The sequence below is a fragment of the Rhizophagus irregularis genome, chromosome 14, assembly GCF_026210795.1.
Source record: "Rhizophagus irregularis chromosome 14, complete sequence".
NCBI classification, from domain to species: Eukaryota; Fungi; Glomeromycota; class Glomeromycetes; order Glomerales; family Glomeraceae; genus Rhizophagus; species Rhizophagus irregularis.
The window spans coordinates 2,052,976-2,079,937 of record NC_089442.1 but is presented as its reverse complement, the minus strand read 5'-3'; the positions used below and the strand labels follow the sequence as shown (position 1 = coordinate 2,079,937).

At 25.7% G+C, this 26,962-nt stretch overlaps 6 protein-coding genes across 7 annotated transcripts; 4 read left to right on the top strand and 2 right to left on the bottom strand.

The window, feature by feature from the left end:
- Positions 1-369: 369 nt before the first annotated feature.
- OCT59_006136 (uncharacterized protein) lies at positions 370-2,416 on the bottom strand (the record flags this gene model as incomplete). Its single annotated transcript, XM_025328288.2, has 4 exons — positions 2,389-2,416; positions 2,193-2,298; positions 681-2,018; positions 370-603 (listed from the first exon to the last, which is right to left on the bottom strand). Exons 3-4 carry the CDS (start codon positions 2,016-2,018, stop codon positions 370-372), a joined length of 1,572 nt encoding a protein of 523 aa, XP_025167253.2. The 5' UTR covers positions 2,193-2,298; positions 2,389-2,416.
- A 236-nt stretch (positions 2,417-2,652) lies between these two features.
- Positions 2,653-6,315, bottom strand: OCT59_006135 (uncharacterized protein). The gene is made up of 11 exons (XM_066141070.1): positions 5,448-6,315; positions 5,180-5,358; positions 5,022-5,097; positions 4,748-4,937; positions 4,521-4,665; positions 4,346-4,445; positions 4,142-4,264; positions 3,643-4,052; positions 3,407-3,557; positions 3,035-3,328; positions 2,653-2,937 (listed from the first exon to the last, which is right to left on the bottom strand). Exons 1-11 carry the CDS (start codon positions 5,577-5,579, stop codon positions 2,833-2,835), a joined length of 1,905 nt encoding a protein of 634 aa, XP_065997900.1. The 5' UTR covers positions 5,580-6,315; the 3' UTR covers positions 2,653-2,832.
- A 2,386-nt stretch (positions 6,316-8,701) lies between these two features.
- On the top strand, positions 8,702-10,969 carry OCT59_006134 (uncharacterized protein; the record flags this gene model as incomplete). Of its 2 annotated transcripts, XM_066141068.1 has the most annotated exons (6): positions 8,702-9,492; positions 9,572-9,815; positions 9,886-10,085; positions 10,168-10,397; positions 10,581-10,862; positions 10,929-10,969. In XM_066141068.1, the coding sequence occupies 6 exons, from the start codon at positions 8,702-8,704 to the stop codon at positions 10,967-10,969; spliced, it is 1,788 nt and encodes a 595-aa protein (XP_065997898.1). The 2 variants fall into 2 exon arrangements, with proteins under 2 accessions (XP_065997898.1, XP_065997899.1); XM_066141069.1 differs by lacking the exons at positions 8,702-9,492; positions 9,572-9,815 and having other exon boundaries at positions 9,982-10,085.
- Positions 10,970-12,940: 1,971 nt separating this feature from the next.
- OCT59_006133 (uncharacterized protein) lies at positions 12,941-15,337 on the top strand (the record flags this gene model as incomplete). The annotated part of the gene is made up of 8 exons (XM_066141067.1): positions 12,941-14,062; positions 14,131-14,179; positions 14,265-14,313; positions 14,387-14,451; positions 14,759-14,908; positions 15,050-15,098; positions 15,182-15,251; positions 15,326-15,337. 8 exons carry the CDS (start codon positions 12,941-12,943, stop codon positions 15,335-15,337), a joined length of 1,566 nt encoding a protein of 521 aa, XP_065997897.1.
- An 8,437-nt stretch (positions 15,338-23,774) lies between these two features.
- Positions 23,775-24,707, top strand: OCT59_006132 (uncharacterized protein; the record flags this gene model as incomplete). The annotated part of the gene is made up of 1 exon (XM_066141066.1): positions 23,775-24,707. The coding sequence occupies one exon, from the start codon at positions 23,775-23,777 to the stop codon at positions 24,705-24,707; it is 933 nt and encodes a 310-aa protein (XP_065997896.1).
- An 85-nt stretch (positions 24,708-24,792) lies between these two features.
- Positions 24,793-26,744, top strand: OCT59_006131 (uncharacterized protein; the record flags this gene model as incomplete). Its single annotated transcript, XM_066141064.1, has 8 exons — positions 24,793-24,909; positions 24,990-25,192; positions 25,261-25,895; positions 25,979-26,012; positions 26,216-26,284; positions 26,362-26,463; positions 26,543-26,640; positions 26,719-26,744. 8 exons carry the CDS (start codon positions 24,793-24,795, stop codon positions 26,742-26,744), a joined length of 1,284 nt encoding a protein of 427 aa, XP_065997895.1.
- Between the last annotated feature and the right edge of the window lie 218 nt (positions 26,745-26,962).

Here is a 26,962-nt window from a genome sequence, read left to right as displayed (position 1 = left end):
AATTTAAACTTATCAAACGTTTATATCATACTATGAATATTCGTATATCGTATAGATGATTTTTTTTATTTAATTGATCGATCCAGCCCCAAGTGTATCATGTGATGTTCTACAAAGAGGATATATACATAAATTAAAATGATATGATATGATTTTTTTCAATTAAATTGATTTTAAATTTTGCAACAAACTTTTTAAACGAAATAATTTATAAATTAAAAAAGATGAGATCCACTCATTTTTTCTGAATAAAAAAAGTTCCAACTTCGATTCCCTTTTCCTTTCAAATTAGAAAGAATTCATCTCTTTCACTCTTATTTCTCCTTTTTTATTATAATAATAATCCTAAAACTATGTGAACCTCACTAATCAAATCTCTTCGTCGTGAGCTAACATACAAAGTTCAATTCTAATACCACTTTTGCTATCATTTTCATAAATATATTGCCGAACTTTAGGATGTTCTTTTGTCATAAACCAAATTTCTTTCAAACGCTTATGTTCAGTATCTAATAATCTTAAATGTTTACGTTTTAAATTTGGAGGGGGAACTATACATAATTTTTCAAGTAATTTGAAATTTAATATAGCTTTAATTAATTTCTAAAAAAAAAAAAAAAATTTATTTTAATAAAATAAAAAATTATAATATGTATATATGAAAGAATTTTTTCACTTACATTTGGGTTCACATTTTTAATCGGATATCTTATATCCAATTTTCTTAAATTTGGTAATTTTGTTGATAATTTAAATAATATTGAACTATCAATAGTTTTGGAAATTTGAATATTATTTAAACAAACAAATCTATTACCAAAAACCAATAAATTCTTATTTTCATAAGAATTAGAATTAAAGCAACTAACTATATCATTTGTCAACCTATAATTAAAACTACCATAAAATTCTAATAATTTCTTACATTCTTTAATAATTTTACTTAAAGATTTTGAAGTAATTTTAGGACATTCTAATAAATTTAAAGTAAGTAAATTCTTACAAATTTCTAAAGAACTAATTCCTTGATCAGAAATATTATAATTATGATGAATTAATAAATTTTTTAAATTATTTCCACGATATTTAGATAAGTATGTTATAGAACTATCAGTTATACGAGGACAATGAATTAATTTCAATGAAGTTAAATTATGACATGATTGAAATATAGGTAATAACATATCATTTGTTAACTCAGTATAATGAGAAAATTCTAAATAATTTAAACTTTGTTGTTGTATTAATGACCAAGTTTTCATGAATGATGGTAAAGAATACCAACCTTTTGTTAATGTGAATGATTCTAATTTGGGAAATTTTGACGTAATTTTTATTAAAAGTTCATCAGTTATATCTTGTCCAAATTGTAATTTTAAAGAAGTTAATTTATTTAATGCGCTAATTAATATCTTTAATGATTGGAATGTTGCCGTTATACATGAAAATGATGTTAAGTGTGGGAATGCATCTACAATAACTTTGGCTGTTTGTTCAGGAATATCAGTTATGACATCAAGAGAAGTAATAAGTGGACAATGACTTCCGATATCATGTAATAAGAATGGTAATGATAGATCCCTCCAATCTAATGATAATCTTAATGATCTTATATTGGGAAGAAGTCCTTTCCTCATAGGTGTTAATCCTGCTCCGAGCCATTGCATTGTATTAAATCTTGGCCCCTTAAATGTGATCAAATTTGGAAATCTTTGTAACAAAGTTACCAAAATATTTGGAGGTAAGTCACTATTTGTAGTAATGAAATATGAAGGAGTTGAAGGTTTTAAACAATCGAATGTTAAATATAATACATTTGGACATTTTGATGATATAATATCCAATGTTTGCGTTGTAAATAATTGCATTGGAGTATTTGAATATAGTTTAAATGTCAATTTTTCGATAAATTTTCCATAATCATGTTGTGGATCTACTTCCTCTAATGTACGCAAGAATTTTTGAAATGATTTTGGTGTTTTCCATACTGGACTTCTCCACAACACTGGAACAAGCATCTTTAAATTAATCGATAAGTTAATCGAATTAATCGAATGATATGAAAGAATTCACAAGAAGAAAAATTAATTAGTCAAGTAAGGGATTAATAAAAAAAAAAAAAAAAAAATTATTAGAAATATATGTATATATATTTTTTTTTACTCGAAAAAAAAAACATAAATTTACTTTACCCTTGCCCAAGATGGATTCACCAAAAGACATTTATAAACATCATCTTGATATTCAAAATATTGAGAGACGAGTGATACAATAAAATCCGAATGTAAAAGTGTTAACCTAGTTGGGTTCACATTCATAATTAACAATTCACGATGAAAATGAAAATATGGTTAAAAAAAAAAATTAAATTATGAAAAGAATATTTACAAACGAAAAAAATTTTTGATGAGAAAAAACTAAATAAATCATTTAGTTACTATGAGGTCTTATTTATGCAAAAAATAACAGGCATATGTAGGGTATCTGCAACCGTAATCTGTGTCTCTTTGTGGCTAAAATTTTTTATCTAAATATATCGAAATTTCGAAAATTTGCAGATCTTTTTCCAAATTTATTTCCCATTTGTATAAAAGGAAGAGAAAGCGGATTTTTTAAATACAATCATAATCAACGGTCTAGACTGTTATAGAATTTGTGAGTCAAAAGTGTCTTAACCATTATGCCACGTGACTTTATTTACGAAATCAAATCTTTTCGTCTAGTTTATAAATAAAATAAATAAATAAATTCCTATTTCACACCAAATAAACCCTTGTTCTATATTACAATGATGTATTGTGTCTCAACAAAGAAAAAATTGTGCTAAATAAATTATTTTGCTAAAGCGTATCTTCCAGCATTAGCATCATGAGTATCCATCATTTCTGATATTTTCGTTTGCATAACATTCCATTCTTCTTCGCGTGGATTGCATAACTACAAATTCAAATTTAAACAATATTTAAGAATATTATTAAATAAAATTTTTTTTTTTTAAAAAAAAACAATAATTAATAAATGTACATAACATTACCTCGCCAACGTCATAAACATGTACACGACCATCTGATGATCCAATAGCGGCTCTCTTTCCATCTTTATCCCATTGAATTTTATTCAATGCGCGGTCACCAACTTTAGTAGTTGAAATAGGTACTTCAGTATCCGTATTTATATTCCATAAGGAAAAGTTTCCTTTTCCGTCTACACATCCAAATACGGCTGGATTGGTAGGGGACCATTTTACATCATAAATATAATCGTCTGCTCCTTCAAAGGAATATAATGGTGAAATACTTTGCGACCCAGCTGTTGGTTTCGATACAGACTATTTGAAGTGTTCACGAAAAAAGATAATTTAGCTTTTATAGATAAAATACATTGTTCAAACAATGTTTGATATTACCTTGGCACGCCATAACTTAACAGTCCAATCAACTGACGATGTTAAGAATAAATCCGAGAAATCAACTTGGCCATCAATAGGATGGAAGTGAAGTCCTGTAACAGGTCCCCAATGTCCTTTATAAGTGTCATGATGGTTGATACCAGCTTTTCTAGATTATCGAATAAAATATTTATTAGAATTTATTAATTGTGAATTAAAATTTTTAATGGTTTTTTTTATAAAGATAATCTCACCCTCCAGCGTGCGCATATCTATTTGCTTGATAAATATTTCCTTCTTCCGTTCCAACCCAAAAAGCTGTAGATTCATTTTTTTGAAAACCAAAAGTTGTAACCGATACTTCTTCGGTTTTAGGATGATCTGTATGAACAAGTTCTAAAGATTCTTGTGGTTGAGTCATCATATCTAATTGCCAAGAACAAACTAATCCATCTGTACTTGCAGTAATTAGATTATGGGCATTCTGTGTTCCAACCATTTGCATTGCATATACGGGATGCGTATGACCAGCAGCTCCCAGAGGAGTCTTAAAAACTGGTAAAGACTTTGATCTCATATCCCAAACTAAGATTTGACCGGAATATGTTCCTCCAATAATATAGCTTGGATGAAATTCAGAAAACATTGTAGTAAGAACATCCGACTAATAATATGCACAAAATAAAGATCATTGTTATAATTATCTCTTTATCAAAAAAAAAATGAAAATGAAAATTGATAAAAATTACAAACTTGTGAATGGAAAATGAATTCAGGGCGATCTAATAAACGTAAACTCCATACACAAACGATTCCATCTGGATCATTGACTGCATATGGATTTTTATTGTACGATGCAATAAAAAGTTCTGGATTCTTATTAATCACATTTTAAAAAAGTTAGAAATATCAGCATATTGTGAAACATCATGAAAGTAAATGTCCGTCACTATTTACCTTTTTTGACCAATTTACATCAGTAACAGATCGATTTTTATTCCAGCGATCATCAAAGTACGAACACACATATTTTACACGTGGTCCTTCCTCTTCATCACTTTGTAAACAAAGACAATCTTAGAAGGCTTTATATTAATGTGAGAAACTAGCTTATAAGAATAATAACACTCACTCATCAACATCTTCTCCTTCTCTATAATCTCTCATAATATCATAATTTTCATTGATTGCTCTTTCTACATATTTTGTAGAAGTGTCAATGAAATCTCTGAATTCCGGTAAATTAAAAATAATCTTCTTTTCTTCCTCGGATAATTCTAAAATATAAAAGAATTATTAGATCATTAAATTAGATGAATCGAATAAAAAAAAAATATTTTGTTACTGTTATAAATTTACCCCATAATTTTGCTTCTCTCTTCTTTTCTATTTCAGCTTTGATTTTTTGTTCTTCTTCATAGGCTTTGCGTTGTTTTTCCGCTTCTTCAAATTCTTTAACAATTTTTGCGCGAATTTCATCTTCCGAAGGTGGTGGTGGCTCAAAAGAAGTGTCTTTTGTTTGTACTTCTTTATTATAGTGTACAATTTCCTAAAATATCACGTGTCTAATGTTAGTCCAATGATTCGTCACGTAGGTGAATTAAAGATTTAGGAAATAAAAAATATTATTCACCTTTGGCGGTATATCTAGTATAACTGCTTCGAAAGTAATAAAATTAGGAATAAACCGACTTGCTTGTATTGAAGGACTAATACAATGATTAAAGAGAAATGATGTTATTTATTGGTACTGGTTGATTTTTTAAAACTTTAAAGCCCTTTTTTTTTTACCTTGAAGGAGCTATTTGGCTAGGAGTGGGAGTGGACTCGTCTGGAATAGGTGAAGCAGTGGGTTGTTCTTCAGGGGTTTCTGATTCAAGTTTAGTACTGGTGGGCGTTTGCGGTTTGTTATTGCTAGGCAGATTCAATTCAAGAAGAAGTCTTTGTAACTCTTCCTTTTTATTTGTACTCTTATTAGGAAAAAAAAAGACCGTTAAAAAAATACTTTTTTATATGAAAATTAAATCATTCGATTTTTTTTATTAAAAAAAAAAAATACCGAATTAGGTTTTTCTTCTATTTTGTCTGCAGGTTCGTCAGGTTTTTCTTTTTTCCTCTCTTCTCTAGCTCTTCGAAGTTCCTCGAGTTTTTGTCTCTTTTTCAGTAACTCTTCTTTTCTTCGTTCAGCCATTTTTTATTAGTCTTTTTTTGGGGGGAAAAACAAAAAATTATATGATTTATGATGGACCGATGAATTGGAGTAAAATCGAAAAAAAAAATTTTTTTTTTGGTTTTTTTTTTGTTACTAAATTCGTTTTTCTATATATCTTGTGAGATAATAATGAAGATCGGTAAAAGCGCTGCACATTGTATCGAGCTTGGATCGCGGGAACTTGTGTCCTCGGCAAAAGGATTAAAGATTTATCTTTATCTGTATGAAGATCAATCTCTCCCATAAAATGATGCATATGAGAATAAAAGGTTAGATTAAATGCAAGCTGATTGGATCATATGTAATGACACAATGCAATCGAAACAACTATTATCTTAACTTTGGATATATTAAAACTTAGATTTTTTTCTTTGTCCTTATAACCTTTACTAAAAAAAACATTGTCAAACCATTAATCAAGTATTTCTTCCGGAGTTAAAAGAATAAAGAATTTGTATAACATATTAAAATAAAATTCGATAATAATCAGGATTAACTTAGATCTTCGGAATCTTTTAATAAGTTGAAAAACGTCTTTGTATGCTGAACAAATCATTGCTGAAACTAGGGATGAATCACATGTGACAATCATTTGGAGAATAAAAATTCAATGAAACCATAACAGTTTATACATGCAGTGTAAAGAGGAATCGTTTTAGTCGAAAAAATCTGATTCCTGCCGGAAAAGGTCAATTTCGAATTTCTCGCGCACCATAAAAAAATAATTTTACAAATCGAGAATATCTTCTTTTATTATGGTAATATGGATTTTGTGAAACAAAAATTTTGTAATCAAATGACGGGAATGACGGGAATTCTAAAATAGTATATCTAATGAATATATAAAAGGCTATTTATTTTAAATTTAAAATTTTATAAATTAAAAAGTAAATTAAAGGATAAAAAAAAATTTTTTTAATAAAATTTATATTATTACACAAATTTTCCGAATTTCCCGATGCTACACTACATGATACATTTACCCACTATTAATTAATATCTCTATCTTTGGCTTTACGACAATTTTGGTCACTTAATAAACCAAAGGCAATAAATAAATAAATTCCATTACCGGTCTTCAATACCAATTAATAAATTAAGAAGAAAGGATATTGAGTATAAAGAGAAAGTTGCAATGAATATCATTTTTATAATTAAAAAAGACAATTAATTGAATAGAGAAAAAAATCTCGAAAATTTAATAGGAGGTTTTTAAATAATATTATTAAAAGCTTTTTGGCAACTTTCCTAATGCAGCTTTACTCAATTCATTTAGGGATTGATAACATTAGGAATATTTGGAACAGGAATAGAAGGAATTTTCTGAACTTCAGGGATTGGAACGTTCGGAATTCCCGGATTTGTGATGTTTGGAAATGGGAAGTCCAGGAAGTAGGTTTGGTAGGAAACAATTTCATCAATTCTTGGTACTAACTTGTGCTATTTGTTGATAATGATCACGTGACAATATTTCTTTTTGGGAATCATTATCGCCATGCACAGTAAATTTTATATCGATTTTTTTAACAGGCTCATCAAAAGTGTATTTACCTAAATATGTAGATACTTCCAGTTAATCCACCAAATAATATTATAATAAGGAATAAAGTAGACAAAGGAAATTAATTTCATTTTTTTATTTTTGAGATTTGAGAATGAATTTGTTGTATTTATAATTATTAAAGAAATTCATTAATTATTTATTTATTGCGATAATAAAATTTCTCGCGTTATACCAAAATAATGTACTAAAAACGTTATTGTCATGTCATGTAATCTAGCCAAATAATTGTGTAATAATTTTGGTACAGCTGGTACAGTCACTCCCGAAAAAAAAGAATAAGGTTTAATTTTAATTAGCCAATCGCAAAGAGAAAAAGAAAAAATAGTAGTAAAGTAAAATGTAAACGCGTCCAATATATCTCATTTCGAAACTCTTGAAGCAATGTTCGTGATTACTGATTACCAAGTTGAAGCTTGCACGATTACGACACAACGAAATTTAGAAGACTCTTTTCATCGGTAAAGAGGTAAATAATAATATTAATTTATTATATAATATTAAAAATAGAGAAAGATTTTAAAATTTTATTAACGTTGCTTTTAACTCGTTAATTTATTTTTCAGCATTAATAACTGTTGAATGGATGAAACTTCTGAAACAAAAAGTAGAGCTTAGAACAAAAGTTGCATTTAATATTAATATTTATTCAGGCCAGGAACGCTAATAATATGATATCATATTTACATTGGTCACGATATAAGAAAAATAATACTTGTTGATTGAACATCCCTTATCATTATAATCGCAAAAGTATCGATCTTGATAAACATATATTTATTTTTATTATTGATATATCAAGAACTATCCCGTGACCTAACAAGATTCCTTTTTTAGGAGAAATCTTTCACGACCATATATTTTGCTCATATAATTAGTAATTAATTTTTTTTTTTCAAATTTTCTTGTTGAAACTTTGATAGTAAATTTGTATCAATAATCCTTATGATAAATTTAATCTTATTAATCTTTCTATTTAACCTTAATCTCTACTATTTTATATTACGTCATTTACGTGTAATTCGTTTATATTTATTTTCAATGTTAACGTGTATATTAATAAAATTTATTACTTGGAGGATGTTTTAAAGTAACTGACAATTTATTATTATTATTATTATTAGCAAAACAACTAACAGAAGTTAATATTAATATAAAATTTTGAAATAGGGAACGAAATAGAATGGAATTTAGTTAAAATTATTTTATATACTAAATTTATGACGTTATAAATAAAAATGTGGAAGAAATAAATATAAAAGTCCGTTGCAAAATTCTTTGTATGCATGAGACTGCAAATAATTTAGAAAAATGAAACAAAGGATAACAGAGGATTTGATGGGAGAAGTTAATTTTATTTATTCCGATACATTAATTGCGCTAATATTTAAATTTTCTGATTATACCACTAAATAGGTGAAAATTATAAAGTCAATGCATTATGCAACCACCTCTACTATAAATATATTAGATCATCAATAATCATATATAAATACAGTCAGTACTCAAATCCCGATGCTTGCTAATAAAACTTGTAAACATGAATGACAAAGATCCAACTCCAAAATTAAAATCTAGTCCAATCCCGATTTTATTTATTTCTTTTAATGAGAAGGATAATAACTGCCTTAATTGTGAAGGAGAATATATTTGGACGCCTTTTTGTTCGCAAAAATATTGTAAAAAATGGTTCTCTCTCTACATCACTGATATTAATAATAATAGTGACGTGTACTTGGACGTATATTTATTAGGATGTAATAAACATAAAATAATTGGGATATCAAATATTGAAGAATGCTGTAGAAACTGTTTGAAAATTTTATACTTTAAACAAATACCCGCAAGTTATTTTTGTTATAATGCATCCGATTATGGTTCATACAATGTAATTGAAAGGGAAAAATATTGTAAACTATGTGAAAAATCGTTATATCAAGGAACAAATCATAATATTGCGAAAGGATTCAAATTGTGTTCGAATTGTTATTTGATTTCTTCTGGATGGATCGAATCAACTTTGACTAAAAATTCCATTCCAATTATTTATTTACCATGGTGGAATAATATATCTTATTGTGAATCTTGTTATTCAAAATTAATTTTTACATCAGAATGTCAAAAGCATTGTATGAATTGTCTTATATTTTATATTGGATGTAGATATTGTTTAACAACAAATATTATTTTTGGATTTACAAATCAATCTCAATGTAAAAAATGTGAAAGAATATCATCTATTACTTTTAATGTAACAAATATTAGCAGCGGGAATAGTTTTTTAGATGATTTTCTTTTTAATTCAAGGCACAGTAATTTAAAATTAGAAGAGTTTGCCGAAAAAATAAAAAATATTGACAAATATTTCCTTCCTATTTCAGTATGTGATCCTATTTACCAAAAACTATAGATATAGCTGTAATAAAGCAGAAAATTTATTGGAATGGATACCATATTCCCAATTTACAGATGTAAAAGAAATAGCAAGGGGAGGATTCGGCATTATATACCAAGCAACTTGGCTAAATGATCCAATATATGACGATAGTAATATTTATAGTATGAAGAGGAATAAGGAAAATAGGAGAAATGAAAGTGTCATTTTAAAAAGATTTAAAAGTTCTGAAAATTTGAGCAAATATTTTTTAAATGAGGTAAATATTTTTATACTTTTTATTTGATTATATTCTAAATTAATCTAATTTTTAATTTGAAATTTAATAGTTAAAATCGAATTATTATTGTAGTAAAATTTATCATCATATTATAAGAACTTATGGTTTTACAAAAGATCCTGAATTTGAAGATTATATGATAGTAATGCAATATGCATCAGGAGGAGATTTACATAATTACTTACAAAAGGGATTTACTAAAATTACTTGGAATAATAAATTACAAACTTTATGGCAAATTTCAGAAGGGTATTTATATAAAAATACATTATATAAATGATTAATTTATGTATGATATGTATGATACTAATTTTATTATTATTTTTTTTAGACTTGAAACTATTCATAATGCAGAATTTATACATCGAGATTTTCATAGCGGAAATATACTTCTTACTTCATCATATTACCTTCATAGATGGCAAATCGGAGATTTGGGATTATCACAACCCGCAAATAATACATCATCAAATAATGAAATATATGGAGTAATACCTTATGTTGCGCCAGAAATATTTAAAGGATCAGCATTTTCCAAGGAATCTGATATTTATAGTATGGGTATGATTATGTGGGAATTTACAACAGGTTGTAAGCCTTTTGCTAATGTTGAGCATGATATTCGACTTATTTATAAAATTCTTGATGGGCTACGACCTAAAATTACAGAAGATACGCCAGAAAGTTATGCTAATTTAATGAAAAGTTGCTGGGATTCTGATCCCCAAAAAAGACCTTCTATAGCAGAAATTTGTCAGATTTTTAGAGACTGGTATTTTGGAGGCAATGGAGTACAATCTACAGTTTTCGCGTGCAAGAATTCTAAGAATGTGGTTTGTGATTTTGGCCAAGCCGAAGAAAAAAGAATTGAATTAATAAATTCACAGAAACTTGGTCCTGAATTCGTTGAAAGAACTCACTCAAAAGCTATTTATACAAGTAGATCATTAAATGTTTACATTTCAAAGATTATATCTATTGATTTTTCTTCATTAGTTTCATTTGAAAATTCTGATAATAAACAAGGTACGTGATATATTGTCATAAAAGAGAATTATTTAATATTCTTTATAAACAATTAAATTGTTTTAGGCTATATATCAAAAGAACTAGAGTTTGATATAGAATTATAGATACTGTACTTCGGAATAGCGGAAATAAATAAATTGACCATAAAGGTATTTATGATTATGTTTTTTTTTATTTCGTCTAATTTAAATTTATAGTTCGAATTCTTTACATGGTATGTAACCCTTAAATACATTTACAATTCTTTAAGAAAACAAAATACTGACAATAATAAAAGTATTATAATTTGTTTAATATTATTTGAGTATACTTTTATATTTTATTATTTTAATAGAAAACCGCGTTAAACTTATGATACTTGGAAATTTTTTTATTTTGTCTCAATATCTGATATGGAATGAATTGTCTATTTAAGTTATTATTATATTTTTATATCGGGATGTATAGTTCCTATTATAATTATTAATGGATACTTTAACTTTTAATTTATCTTAGATTATTATTTTTATTATTAGCGTTTCGTATATTTATTATTTATTAAAGTATTATTTATTCTTCTATTTTTTTCTGACATGCTATCATGATAAATATTTTTTAGAAATATAAAATTAACAAATAATAATGTTTACTGCAGAATTATTCCTTTATTCTCTAATATTATCCATAATAATTCGAAATTCACTCTTCTAACTGAAGGAATATATTTCTCGTTTCCAATAGCCTTAATATTTATAAAAAAAGATATTTATAAAGAAATTTCGTGAATTATAATTGAAAACATACAGTATATTCATTGTAGAGTAGAGTGATTGTGATTCATTTTGTGTTCGAAAGAAGTTTAATATTATAAAGTTATTAACTTTTAATAATTAATTTTTGCACTGTGGCGGAGTATCTATTGCTCGTAGTAAAAACGTAATACCTGCGCAGTTCGGCTTGTAAGTTGCAACATAAACTTCTGTAACAGTTTAGATTAAAGCGTGAGCGACGGTTAATAGTATGAAAAGTTTAATACGTCAATATTGCATTTTTATTATTGTATAATTTAAGTATAAAATTAAAAAGCAATTTTTTTATACAAAATAATAGAATATACAGGGCTGTCAAATAAATTACATGTTTAACATTTAAAAATGTAAATTAATAGCTTGTTGAATTCATCTAATTATTCACGTAAATTCATTGTAATTATTAAATAACACGATTAGATCAGATCAATGCAAAATATAAATATGCCGTGAACGTGATTACAAAAAAAAAAGAAAATTAGAGACTGATGGACGGTGTCAAAAGCTGTAATTAATATAGAAATTGCTTCTTGACTCTCATTTTTGTTATATCCAAGAGAAAGGAATCATTCAAACTGAAGTTCCTAAATAAGCACCTTTTTATTGCACGAAATGCCAGCTGAGCTCGTCATAATTCTGGTAAGTGTGCTTATTTTCAAAATTTTCAATTTTCGATAATTATTATTATCATCATTATATTTTAACCAATAAAATATGGCAACGTAAATTATCTCTATAATGTTCGGTTAACAATCAAAAATCGTTAGTGCTACTAATTTTTTATTGGCAATATTTTTACGCCTAATAACCTTTAACACATGAAATTGAAAAATTCACGATGATCCATAACTAATATAATTATTCTTCATAACCGTAAGTGAGTCCGTAACTACGTATCGATTGTCGATTATAAGAAAAGAATTGAATTTTAATATTTAATTAGCGTTGTGTGGACACATTCTAACGGTTCGCGTTTTCTAGTGGTAAAGTCCTATAAGAAGTTGACATCAATGTCACTTTTGAGAATAGAAAGTGAGATTTCGTTATCAGTTATTATAAGATGCTTAGTAATTGCGTCAATCTAGTTGATCATATGAATTTCCACTAAATAGGTAACAATTATTACGTTATGCATTTGCCCTTCGATAGAGACTTTCAAATATTAAATTTCCATGAGAGAAATCTAGAAATACTTACAGTATCATAACAGAAAGTTCTATCTTTCAGATTATGAATGTATAAATACAGTATAGGTACGTTAAATTCCAATTTGACAACATAATAAAAATGGAAAAAATGGAACTTGTGAATGTAAATGATAACTCTTTCGATCCAACTCCAAAATTAAAATCTAGCCCAATACCGATTTTGTTTGTTTCTTTTAATGAGAAGGATGATAACTGCTTTCATTGTGGAGAAAAATACGTTGAATTGTCTTTTTGTAGGAAAAAATATTGCAAAAAATGTTTTTCTCACTATATCACTTATATAGATGACATTAATACATACTTGGATGTATATTTCACAATGAACATAAAGTGCAGTGAACATGAAACAAGTAACTTAAAAAAATCACAAAATATTCAAGAATATTGTAGAAATTTCTTAGATATTTTATACTTTAAACAAATACCCACAGAGTATCTTATTAATTATGATTTCGATTTCTATTATGGTTCATTCAACAATAAGTTGTATGTTAATGTGATTGAAAGCGTAAATTATTGTAAACTGTGTAAAAAATCATTATATCAAGGAACAGATACAATTGTTATGCACAGTTTCAAATTGTGTTCAGATTGTTATCTAATTTCTTCCGAATGGATAGAATCAACCTTGACTAAAAAACCAATTCCAATTACTTATTTGCCATGGTGGGATAATACATCTTGTTGCGGGGTTTGTAATTCAAAATTGAAAATTATATCAGAATGTCAAAAGTGTTGTATAAAGTGTCTTACAGTTTATATTGGATGTAGATATTGTTTAACAACAAACATAATTTTTGGATTAACAAATCAATCTAAATGTAAAAAATGCAAAAGAGTATCATCTATTATTTTGGATATCATGTGTATTAACACCGGGAATAGTTATTTAGATGATTTTATTCTTAATTTAAGGCTTAACATTTCTAATAGTATAAAAATAGCTGAGTTTACTAACAGAATAACAAATTTTAACAAGTATTTTCTTCCAGTTTCAATGCATATTCCTGTTAATCAGCTTGGTGAAATATTTAAAAATAGGCATTTAGAATGGATACCATATTATCAATTTGTAAATGTAAAAGAAATAGCAAAAGGTGGATTTGGTGTTATATATAAAGCAACTTGTTTAAATGGGAAAATTGTTATTTTAAAAAGATTTAAAAATTCTAAAAATATTAGCAGATATTTTTTGAATGAAGTAAATATTTTCATGCTTATATTTTCTATTCAATATTTTTAATCTAATTTTTAATTTGAAATTTATAGTTAAAATCAAATTATCAATGTGGCTGTCCTTCTATTATTAAAACTTATGGTTTTACGAAAGATCCTGAATTAGAGGATTATATGTTAATTATGGAATATGCGTCAGGAGGAGATTTACATAATTACTTACAAAGGGAATTTATGGATTAAAAAACTAGATATTTTACATGAAATTTCATATGGGTATTTATTGTACACTTTAAATATATTTATAATTAGTAGTTTATAATACTAATTTATTATTTTATTATTCTAGACTTAAGAATATTCATGAAACAAATTTTATACATCGAGATTTCCATAGTGGAAATATATTACGTGGTGATGAATGGAAAATTGGAGATCTAGGATTATCACAACCTGCAAATAATATATCATCAAATAATGAAATATACACCAGAAATATTTAAAGCATTTTCCAAGGAATCTGATATTTATAGTATGGGTATGATTATGTGGGAACTTACAACAGGCTGTAGGCCTTTTGCTAATGTTGAACATGATATTCACCTTATTTATAAAATTATTGATGGGTTACGGCCTAAAATTACAGAAGATACACCAGAATGTTATGCTTGTTTAATGAAAAGTTGTTGGGATCCTAACCCCAAAAAAAGACCTTCTATAGCAGAAATTTATCAGACTTTTGAAGACTGGCGTAATAATAACGTAAATAGAGTACAGTTTCATCTAGCTGAAATAAAAAGAGTAGAGTTAATGAAATCAAAGAAACTTGGTCCCAAATTTACTGAAAAACATTCAAAAGCTATTTATACAAGTAGGTCATTAAGCGTTTACATTTCAAAGATTTCATCTATCAATTTATCAATAAATTCATTTGATAATAAACAAGGTACATTTTCGTAAAAGTTTACAATTATTTAAATATTTTTGATAAATCCATTAAATTTTTTTTTAGATTACGCATCAAAAGATCAAGAGCTTGATATAGATATTGATATTGAAAGGTGTTTTTAAAGTTATTAAAAAATTGTATTTTTTAGCTCATCTTCGCTAATATTAACTACATGGCAAATGCATTTTATACTAGTAACTCTTCAAGTGAATTTATAAATTCTTCAAGAAACGAATTAAATATTGAAACTTTTTATAGTAATAAGGTAAATATTATAATTTGAATTTAATATTACTTATTTGGTTATATTATTTTTTTTTTTTTAATTTATTTTAATAGGAAACGTGTTAAAACTTAAAACAATTGATATTTAAAATTAGAAAATTTATTTATACTACGGTTTCTATACGTATATCAGATCAGTATATAGAAAATAGAACGTGAAATAACTATTAAATATGGGAATATTAACTATTTTTTTTTTGTTAAGTGAAATGTTAAATGCGTTATAGTCTGATTTATCCTGGATTACAATTTTCGTATATTATTAAATTTATATTATTTAATAAAGTGTTATTTATTTTTGGTGGAGATATCTTAATTCATTTAATTGCCAATATTTGTGATGCAAAACTCTTGTAATACACCTTGCTTCAACAACACATCACCAGTTAATATCTGCGGGGTGAGGAAAGAAATGGTACGTGTTTTTGTCGGTTACGAACATATATAATGATTGTTAAACAACTTATTTACTATTAAACATATATTTTTATAATTTTTTTATTTCTACGTGTTAAATCTTTTATTTTTACTTATTGAAAAAAGGGATATTATTTGAAGAATTATAAACGATGCACTCATGCACTTGATGCACTTGCTTTATATATTATATATAAGTTAAAATGACAATTTAAATAATTTGGGTTATTAAATAAAATTATAGCACATCTGATATTTTAAATGATCTATCTAGATATATAAGGTAAATAATATTTGTTGCACTAGCATGATTAATTCATTAATGCTGGCCAAGTGCTCATAATGCTGGTCAAAATCACGTGAGAAGAAAATGCAGTTTAACAACTATTTATTTATTTAATATTTTATTTATAAATAAAATAAAGGTGTAAGAAAAGTATTTTATTCGTTTCGAAGTCTAACATTATTATTAATATTATTAATGATTTCAAAGAATCGTTTAATAGAGATATGATGTCCAATAATAATAAATAATAATGTCAAAAGTACGCAATTTAAAATATGGTTTAAAGATAAAAGATAACACAGTGCATTAATATTATAATGATATCGTTAAATTTTTAATTAAACATAAATTTAAAAACTTAAATAATTTCAAATAATTCCCAAATCGTTTATTAAAGGATAATAAATAAAATAATAAAATTTCCATTATTTTATAATTGATTTAAGAGGTAAGTCCTTTTATGAGAGCTTTCTTGTGAAAAAAAAAATAAAGTACAAATCGAAGATAAAAATAGAACGATGTAATGTAATCGTCAAATATTCAATCATTTTTAATCACGCACCTCTTACGTTTATAATCATTATATTATTATTATCATTTGGTGACAAAACTTATATATTGGATGTAATTATTATAATTACAATACAAAAAATGGTGCATTAATGTAAATATTATCAATATTGGGCAAAAGTTTACTATATATTACGTCATTGTTTCGGTTGTTGCTGCACTTATCATGCAATTAATTATAAAAAAGCGATTTTATGACAAAAAATCATCTTTTATCGGATCATAAGAAATAATTTTTCCAACAAAAATAGTTTGGATATAGGAATGTTAGATTGCCCTAACGATTCACCAAAATCTCAATTTGAATAATATTAAATGAAGAATACTTATATCATTTCTTTTATTTCTTCCATTTCCAGCAAATCTATTAATTGCGTGACACGTTTTTTAGTCTCTAGTCATTAAAGTCCAGTTTCAATATAGCTATTTCCCGAAAGATTTAGCCAAATACAACAATAATAATCCGAAAATCATTTGGTCTAAGAATCACATACAGAAAACGTATATACTTTTAAAACCTACAAAAAACACGAAACATTGTTACTTTTAATAATTTGTAAAATTTATTTGCTCAAAATCAATTTGAATATATTGTTATAAGTGAAATTCACAATAACATTCCTTAATTTGATCAATCAATTATTGTAAAAACATTAATCCTACCTATATTATAAGAAGACTACACTACCACCAAAGTAAATCAACAGCCGCTTCGATCTCTTCAAGTTTCTTAATAATAGAATCAAGCAAATTATAAGCTTCTTCCATGATAGTCGACACAATTATGTGTGAAACAATCATGTAGGGATTCCCTATGGCATTGGTGTTAATGGTTTATCTATTTTTTTTCTTCGGCTAATATACAATAACATACTCTATCTACCACTCATATTTTTATGAGCTGTCCGTATCCAGTCGTGATTGAAGTTAGGGTGAGCATGTAAATTTAGTAATATTTTCTTGCTGACAATGTCACGTGATTGTAAGAAACGTTCGTATTACTACTATCTTAATGACATAAATAAACTTTCACCCTAAGCTCCACTGTTTTTGATATCATATGGCTGCTCCTCTCAAGCACAGTCACGTTGGGCTTTATTAATACACAACGATTACCGGTTTCAATAACTGATAACTTAAATGATGGTGGGTCCGATTGATCAACATCTGGGAATTTTTGATTTGTAATCATCCGGACCCATGTCATTACATGAATCCGAGCTAATTTCACATCGGATCCAATGGGAACCTGGGGAGAAAATTAGTATAGCCGTCAACGACGTAACACAATATGGCGCAACTTGAGATAACGTCCCTAAACTTAATTAGTATTGGACTGGATTTTAATTTTGGTTTTTGACCAAAAAAAGTTTCATTGCAAGTTCCATTTATTATTTTAATTTTTAAATTTGACATATTTTAGTTTTAAAATTTCCATAATCATGTAATTCATAGAAAAAATAGAATTTTCTGTTGATTGAAAGAATACTTATTATAAGAGATAGAATTACATTCAGTATTTGAAAAATGGAGACTGAAAAGATTATAATAAAAAAAAATATATTTCCACATTAGGTATAGACATAATTAATAATTTAGTAAAGCAACACGACAAACAATTTAAAAATAGAGAATTCTAGAGCATTTGTAGAATTCTAAGAATGACAATCGAAATTCTATAATGAATTTGTAAATAAATAAAGTTTCAATTTTTACTTGGAAAAATGTTTATTTATTTGGATCACGAGATCAATATTGTTTACGTTGTACAATAAAGAATGTTTCTTGTTATACGTAAAGATTTAACAAATATGGTATTCGTCTACTTTACTTTAAGCTATTGCACAAAATTCTACATGGTCGTCATATTATCACCCTATATATATTTGGCAATTCTCCGTCACTAATTAAATTGAAGGCATGTGATGCGGCACGTGACAGATAATGTGATCCCCGCAGAAGGGGTGACATTTTGTGTGTGATGCGCTAACTGCCACATCCCTTAAACGTCGCATCCCATGATCAGCTAATTCTGCCAATCAAGCCAGCCAACCGATGGAGCTAAATATATCACGTGACGTTACACAAATTTCCAAAAAAGGAAATTTTGTTCCTAACGAAAAACGAAATTTCGAGTTACACAAATTTCCCAAAAAGGAAATTTGTATGCAGATCATTAATTCCGGCCGGAATTAAAGATTTATTAAAGTCTATCATGTGACGTTTACAAATTTTCAAAAAGGAAATTCTTATGCAAATCACTTAATTCTTTTAATATTTAATATTATATATAACAATCTATAACAATACTTAACAATACTATATAAATAAAAATTCAATAATAAATACATTTGATTTTTTAACAATGCTATATAAATAAAATACAATATTTAAATTTTAACAATACTTTATAAATAAAATGATTTTTTAATAATACTATTATCTAACTTACATTTTCAATTTATTAACAATTTATTTATTACTATTATCAATTAAAAATCATATATTAGAAATTCAAGATTATAAGACTTTAAATAAAATGCAATAATTAAATTTAATAATACTTTATAAATAAAATTTCATATTTTATTTTTTAACAATGCTGTTATCCAAACTTATATTTTCAATTCACTCATCAACAATTATTACTAATTAAAAATCATATATTAAAAGAATATGATTAGCATTACAGCAAACTTTGAATCAATAACAATTTAACTAACATTCTAACCAGTAAAAAACTTTCAAAATTATAAAACTCTAACTAAAAATCCAATATTTAAATTTTAATAATACTTTATAAATAATATATATTTCATATTTAATTTTTTAACAATGCTATTATCCAAACTTATATTTTAATTCACTTATCAACAACTACCATATATAGTGATAGTATATAATAAGGGTAATGATATATATTAGCTAATATTTTAGGGAGTGGGAGAGTAAAAGAAAATTTTAGGTTAAACATAATATAAACCATGTGAAATGGTTGTGATTGGTCATAAAATCTTACCTGGGGGTGGGGAGTAAACGTTACTATTAAAATAATATTAGCTAATATATATTACTATCCTAATATATCCTTGATAAATAAAATTTATTTAATTATATAATTTTACCCAAATTTTCAAAAAAATGTAAATTATCACAATCAAAAACAAATAACATTATCAAAAATGTAAGAAAACTTGATCATTATACTCTATAATATTCAAATTATATAAAGTAAAATAAATAACAATACAAATAATTTTTTTTTTTAAAAAAAATGATTAATATAAATTATAAATTTTAAGTAATTTAATCCAGGTTATTTAACCTAAAAGGCAAGTTAGCAAAACTTTTATATATTTGATATGATTCATATATAAAATATTATTTGGGTTACTTTTAGTATAATTTATTATGCAAAATATTATCTGAACTGCAAAGCAGTTCAGATAATATTTTGCATAATAAATTATACTAACAAAAATTAATTTTACTAATTATATTAGTAGGAGATATAGTTAGAATTAGAATTAAGGTTAAGTTTATAGTTAAGTTTAGAATTAAAGTTAGGGTTAGGGTTAGTGTTAAAGTTAGAGTTAGGGTTAGAATTAGGGTTAGGGTTAGGATTAGGGTTAGTATTAGGTTAATGTTAGTATTAGTTTTATATTAGGGTAGGATTAGTATTTATTGGGGTTAGTATTTCAGTATGATGATTAGAATTAAATTATTTAAAAATTGATCATAATATTAAATTTATATAATAGAAAAAAGAATAGAGTTTAAAGTTTAAATTATAATAGTGAATTAATAATATTAAGCTTATATAAATTTTAATTTAAAAATAATTATTCTTACAATTTAATTATAATAAAACAACTAATTTAACCTCTTATAAACCAAACCTTAAAATTTCATCAACGTTGATGAACCTGGGGCAACGCCCAGGCCTACGGGCTAGTCACCCTATATATATTTGGCAATTCTCCGTCACTAATTAAATTGAAGGCATGTGATGCGGCACGTGACATATAATGTGATTCCCGCAGAAGGGGTGACATTTTGTGTGTGATGCGCTAACTGCCACATCCCTTAAACGTCGCATCCCATGAACAGCTGATTCTGCCAATCAAGCCAGCCAACCGATGGAGCTAAATATATCACGTGACGTTACACAAATTTCCAAAAAAGGAAATTTTGTCCCTCACGAAAAATGAAATTTCGAGTTACACAAATTTCCCAAAAAGGAAATTTGTATGCAGATCATTAATTCCGGCCGGAATTAAAGATTTATTAAAGTCTATCATGTGACGTTTACAAATTTTCAAAAAGGAAATTCTTATGCAAATCACTTAATTCTTTTAATATTTAATATTATATATATAACAATCTATAACAATACTTAACAATACTATATAAATAAAAATTCAATAATAAATACATTTGATTTTTTAAACACCTACGTAAGTAGTATGCGGGATATGCATAAAAGTCTTACAATATTTAAATTTTAACAATACTTTATAAATAAAATGATTTTTTAATAATACTATTATCTAACTTACATTTTCAATTTATTAACAATTTATTTATTACTATTATCAATTAAAAATCATATATTAGAAATTCAAGATTATAAGACTTTAAATAAAATGCAATAATTAAATTTAACAATACTTTATAAATAAAATTTCATATTTTATTTTTTAACAACGCTGTTATCCAAACTTATATTTTCAATTCACTCATCAACAATTATTACTAATTAAAAATCATATATTAAAAGAATATGATTAGCATTACAGCAAACTTTGAATCAATAACAATTTAACTAACATTCTAACCAGTAAAAAACTTTCAAAATTATAAAACTCTAACTAAAAATCCAATATTTAAATTTTAATAATACTTTATAAATAATATATATTTCATATTTAATTTTTTAACAATGCTATTATCCAAACTTATATTTTAATTCACTTATCAACAACTACCATATATAGTGATAGTATATAATAAGGGTAATGATATATATTAGCTAATATTTTAGGGAGTGGGAGAGTAAAAGAAAATTTTAGGTTAAACATAATATAAACCATGTGAAATGGTTGTGATTGGTCATAAAATCTTACCTGGGAGTGGGGAGTAAATGTTACTATTAAAATAATATTAGCTAATATATATTACTATCCTAATATATCCTTGATAAATAAAATTTATTTAATTATATAATTTTACCCAAATTTTCAAAAAAATGTAAATTATCACAATCAAAAACAAATAACATTATCAAAAATGTAAGAAAACTTGATCATTATACTCTATAATATTCAAATTATATAAAGTAAAATAAATAACAATACAAATAATTTTTTTTTTAAAAAAAAATGATTAATATAAATTATAAATTTTAAGTAATTTAATCCAGGTTATTTAACCTAAAAGGCAAGTTAGCAAAACTTTTATATATTTGATATGATTCATATATAAAATATTATTTGGGTTACTTTTAGTATAATTTATTATGCAAAATATTATCTGAACTGCTTTGCAGTTCAGATAATATTTTGCATAATAAATTATACTAACAAAAATTAATTTTACTAATTATATTAGTAGGAGATATAGTTAGAATTAGAATTAAGATTAAGTTTATAGTTAAGTTTAGAGTTAAAGTTAGAGTTAGGGTTAGAATTAGGGTTAGGGTTAGGATTAGGGTTAGTATTAGGTTAATGTTAGTATTAGTTTTATATTAGGGTAGGATTAGTATTTATTAGGGTTAGTATTTCAGTATGATGATTAGAATTAAATTGTTTAAAAATTGATCATAATATTAAATTTATATAATAGAAAAAAGAATAGAGTTTAAAGTTTAAATTATAATAGTGAATTAATAATATTAAGCTTATATAAATTTTAATTTAAAAATAATTATTCTTACAATTTAATTATAATAAAACAACTAATTTAACCTCTTATAAACCAAACCTTAAAATTTCATCAATGTTGACGAACCTGGGGCAACGCCCAGGCTTACGGGCTAGTTTGAATAATAAATGACAATTTTTATAATTTGCATTTAACTGATTTTCATATGTATAATAATCATTCAGAAAAAAAATAAAAAATTGGCAAAGAATACAAATAATATTCATGTTTTTGAGCGATATTTGAATGAACTGAATTATTCAATAATATTAGTAAATAAAATTTTTCAATATTAAAAGAATAATATTTTATTAAATACTAGTCAATTGCAACAAGCATAAATAAGAAAGATATTCTTTTCAAATTTTAATTTGCTAAAGTTTTAAAATTTAAAACTTCAAAGTTTAATTTTTTATAATTCAGAACTAATCGCTAAAAAAATGCGTAGGCATAGTTAAATTCGGGAAATTTTCGATTTATTTCACATGATGTTCAATAAAATAATTTTCATATAAAAGCTACGCGTCGTAATCTACGTTTACGCTTCGAACAATTTTATACAGTATATCTAATAAGACACTAATAAGATGTAATAAGACGTGACAGCGTGACAACTGAAAATCTCATGTGATAAAAAGTATTACTGTTCTTCGCTCTGGACAAAAAAAAAAGAAATATGTTTATTTATTTAATACTCTCGCATAATAGTCTACCATCGAAGATCAAATAAGATGAGTACTAACATTTGTTTTTGTAACTATTTTAAAGTCACTTCTTAGTTGAAATAGAAACATCGAAATTCAAAAAACATATCTTAGCTAAAATTTGTAAAAGTCATTTTTTGCCGATGAAAAAGTCCTACATGATTTACATAATTTTAGGATTTAGCTTTACATATAAAAAAGATGTTAAAGAACATTTGTAACACAATCGGCTTTAGAATGATCATACTGAAAAACAGTTTGTCATACAAATAATTTTTTTGATAAAATTTTTTCATCATTTCCTTTCTCGTTAATTTGTGCCTCATTTTTATTTCTTCTGTGCTGAATGTTTAATAATTACGCCATTACTTAAAAAAGATACTTTTCACATGAAAAATAATAAAGTTGATCGACGACTTAAACTTTTCCGTAGCACTATGGTAAATTCTTAAAATTCCGTGATAAAATCCAGAAATACTTTCCGTATCACTAATAAAAGGCTCAAACTCCTGGTAATGTATAAATAAAATGCGTACGTTCAACTTTTCCAAATTCATTATCTTATCGATAATTGTTTATAGCATATATCAATTAACTTAATAAAATGGAAATTGTAAATGCAAATGATGAAAATTCTTTTGATCCAACACCAAAATTAAAATCTAGTCCTATACTCATTAAATTTATTCCTTTTAATCGGGATGATACAAATTGTATTTATTGTGGAGAAAAATATATTAAAACACTTCTTAGTTCTAGTCAAAAATATTGCAAAAAATGTTTATCATATTATATTAATGATATAACTGATAATAATATATACTTGGACGTATATATTTACACAATGGACTTGGAATGTAATGAGCATGAAATAAGCAGGACAAAAGTACCACAAAGTATTCAAGAATGTTGTAGGAATTGTGTGAGAATTTTATGTTTTAAACCAATAGGTGAACTCGATGAAAAAGATCTCAAATTATACAATAAGGTGATTGAAAGTGAAAGAAATTGTAAATTATGTGGAAAGTCATTTCTTCAAGGAACAGATGAAAAGAATATGAAGCAATTTAAATTATGCTCAGATTGTTATTTAATTTCTTCTGGATTGATGGAATCAACCTTGGTTAAAAAGCAAATTTCAATTCTTCACTTACCATGGTGGTATGATGAACTTAGCTGTAATTCATGTTATTCAAAGTTAATATTTACGTCAGACTGTCAAAAGTATTGCGAAATTTGTTGTATATTTTATGTTGGATGCAGATATTGTTTAACAACAAACATTCTTTTTGGACCTATTGATCAATCTCAATGTAAAAAATGCAAAAGAGTGAAAAGAATATCACTTATAAGTGAATATAGTGATGGTCTTGATGATTTTCTTTTTAATAATGTTATATATGATAGATTAAGTGAATTTACGTCATCTAAATTTGAAAATATTATAAAAAATATTGATAAAAATTTTGAGCCACGGAAAATATTAGATTCTGTATTTGATAAACCAAAATTTTGGAAAGAAAAAAAAAATTTATAAAAATTCTGATCAATTGATATCAAAAAAAAAGTTTGTAAAGTCAATTAGATGGATACCTTATTTTCAATTTAAAGGTATAAAAGAAATGACAAAAGGAGGTTATGGTATTATATATAAAGCAACTTGGTCATATACGAATGAAACTGTCATTTTAAAAAGATTTGAAAATTCTAAAAATATTGGCAAATATTTCTTAAATGAGGTAAAATATTCTAAACATTTCTATAATTTCTTTTAAATAAACTTAATTTTTAATTTAATTTAATCTTTACATTTAAATAGTTGAAATCGCTTCAACATTGTTTTGAAAGCTATAATGGTTATATCATTGAAACGTATGGCTTTACAAAAGTTCCTGAATTAGGGGATTATATATTAGTTATGAGATATGCGTCAGGAGGAGATTTACATAAGCATTTGCAGAAGAATTTTACAAATATTACATGGAACCAAAAAATAGATATTTTAAATCAAGTTTCAAATGGGTACTTATATTTTATATTTACTAATTATACTCTTTAAATTAGGTTATTAATTTTTATATATTTTTTAGGCTTAAAACTATTCATGATAAAAAATTTATACACCGAGATTTCCATAGTGGAAACATATTATGTGATAGATGGAATATGTATCGACATAAATGGAAAATTGGAGATCTAGGATTATCACAAGCTGTAAATAATAGATTATCAAATAATGAAATATATGGAGTGATACCTTATATTGCACCAGAAATCTTTAAAGGGTCTGAATTTTCTCAGAAATCTGATATTTATGGGTTTGGCATGATTATGTGGGAGCTTACTACGGGTTGTAAACCTTTTGCTGATGTTGAACATGATCATACTCTTATTTATAAGATTCTTGATGGAGAACGACCTAAAATTACAGATGATACACCAAAATGTTATACTAACTTAATGAAAAGTTGTTGGGATCCTGATCCTAAAAAAAGGCCTTCTATAAAAGAAATTCATTCAGCTTTTTGTTTGTGGGCATTAATTGCTAAATATAAAGCAAAATTTGGTCAAGCTGAAGCAAAAAGAAAGAAACTGATAGAATCAAAGAAACTTGGACCGGAATTTGCTGAAAAACATCATTCAGAAGCAATTTATACAAGTAGGGCATTAATTGCTTTAATTTCTAAATGTTCATCTGTCTATTCATCTTCAACAATTTCATTTGGTAAGTAAAGTATTTCTAAAAAAAGTTAATAGTAAATTAAAAAATTATATACATAATTATAAGAAACCTGTTGTAATATTTAGGTTCCAATTATATCTCAGAACTAGACACTGAAAGGTAATAAAACTAGGAAACGGGAACCGTGTAAAAAACTAAAATTTGCGATTTCATTTGGTGACGATCACGTGGCGGACGAGCAATTCACGTGATCGATTTTTTTTTATAGTGCGTCCTTCGCTTCGCTCCGGACAATAACAAAAAAAAATTTTTTATTTAAATGACGTAACTAATTATTTTGAATTTATTATTTATTCGTTTAGTTTGTCATCAACTACTTTAGATTTTAATTATATCTCAGCAGAATTAGAGTTTGATATAAGTACTGAAAGGTATTTAAAGTAACAAAAAAAACAAATGTTTTTGAATGACATAACTAATTATTTGAATTCATTATTTATTCGTTTAGTTTGTCATCACAAAATTTGAATTCTATGATTCAAAAATTTTCAACCGTTTTAGATTCTAATTATATCTCAACAGAATTAGAGCTTGATATAGACACTGAAAGGTATTTAAAATAAAAAAAAATTGCTTTTTAAATAGCAGATAACAAATGATTATTTAAATTTATTAATTTTATTGTTTAGTTCATCATCACAGAATTTAAGTTCTACAATTCAAAAATTTTCAACCTCTTTAAAAAGGAGAAGAATTGATGTAGATGTTGAAGCTCATGATAATTATGGTAAATATTTTGTTTGTTTTTGTTGTTTTTTTAAGTTAATATCTACTTTATTTTGATTCAAATTTAAAATATTTTAAGTAGCAAAACATATTAAAACCAGTTAAATTAGTTACAGACTTTCAGTTATCTAGTAGTCGTTTTTTTTAGAACCCGAGCTCGTTGTTTACTTGTTTTATCTATAAATTACTTTTAACTTTTTTAACTTGTATTTATAATATTTCAATTTGTATTTGTCATCTATTGGTGCGTTGACTATTTCGGATATTCATTATCATTGTTTTTATTATCTTCATCTATATCATTATTATCATGTATTCAGTTT

Bases quoted from the DNA above. Each gene is read 5' to 3' on its own strand.
- OCT59_006135 (XM_066141070.1), bottom strand. From the start codon at position 5,579: ATGGCTGAACGAAGAAAAGAAGAGTTACTGAAAAAGAGACAAAAACTC. The intron at 4,938-5,021 runs GTGAATAATATT...GTGATATTTTAG, and splicing joins TACTAGATATACCGCCAAAG to GAAATTGTACACTATAATAA. The intron at 2,938-3,034 runs GTAATGTTATGT...TTGAATTTGTAG, and splicing joins ATGTTTATGACGTTGGCGAG to TTATGCAATCCACGCGAAGA.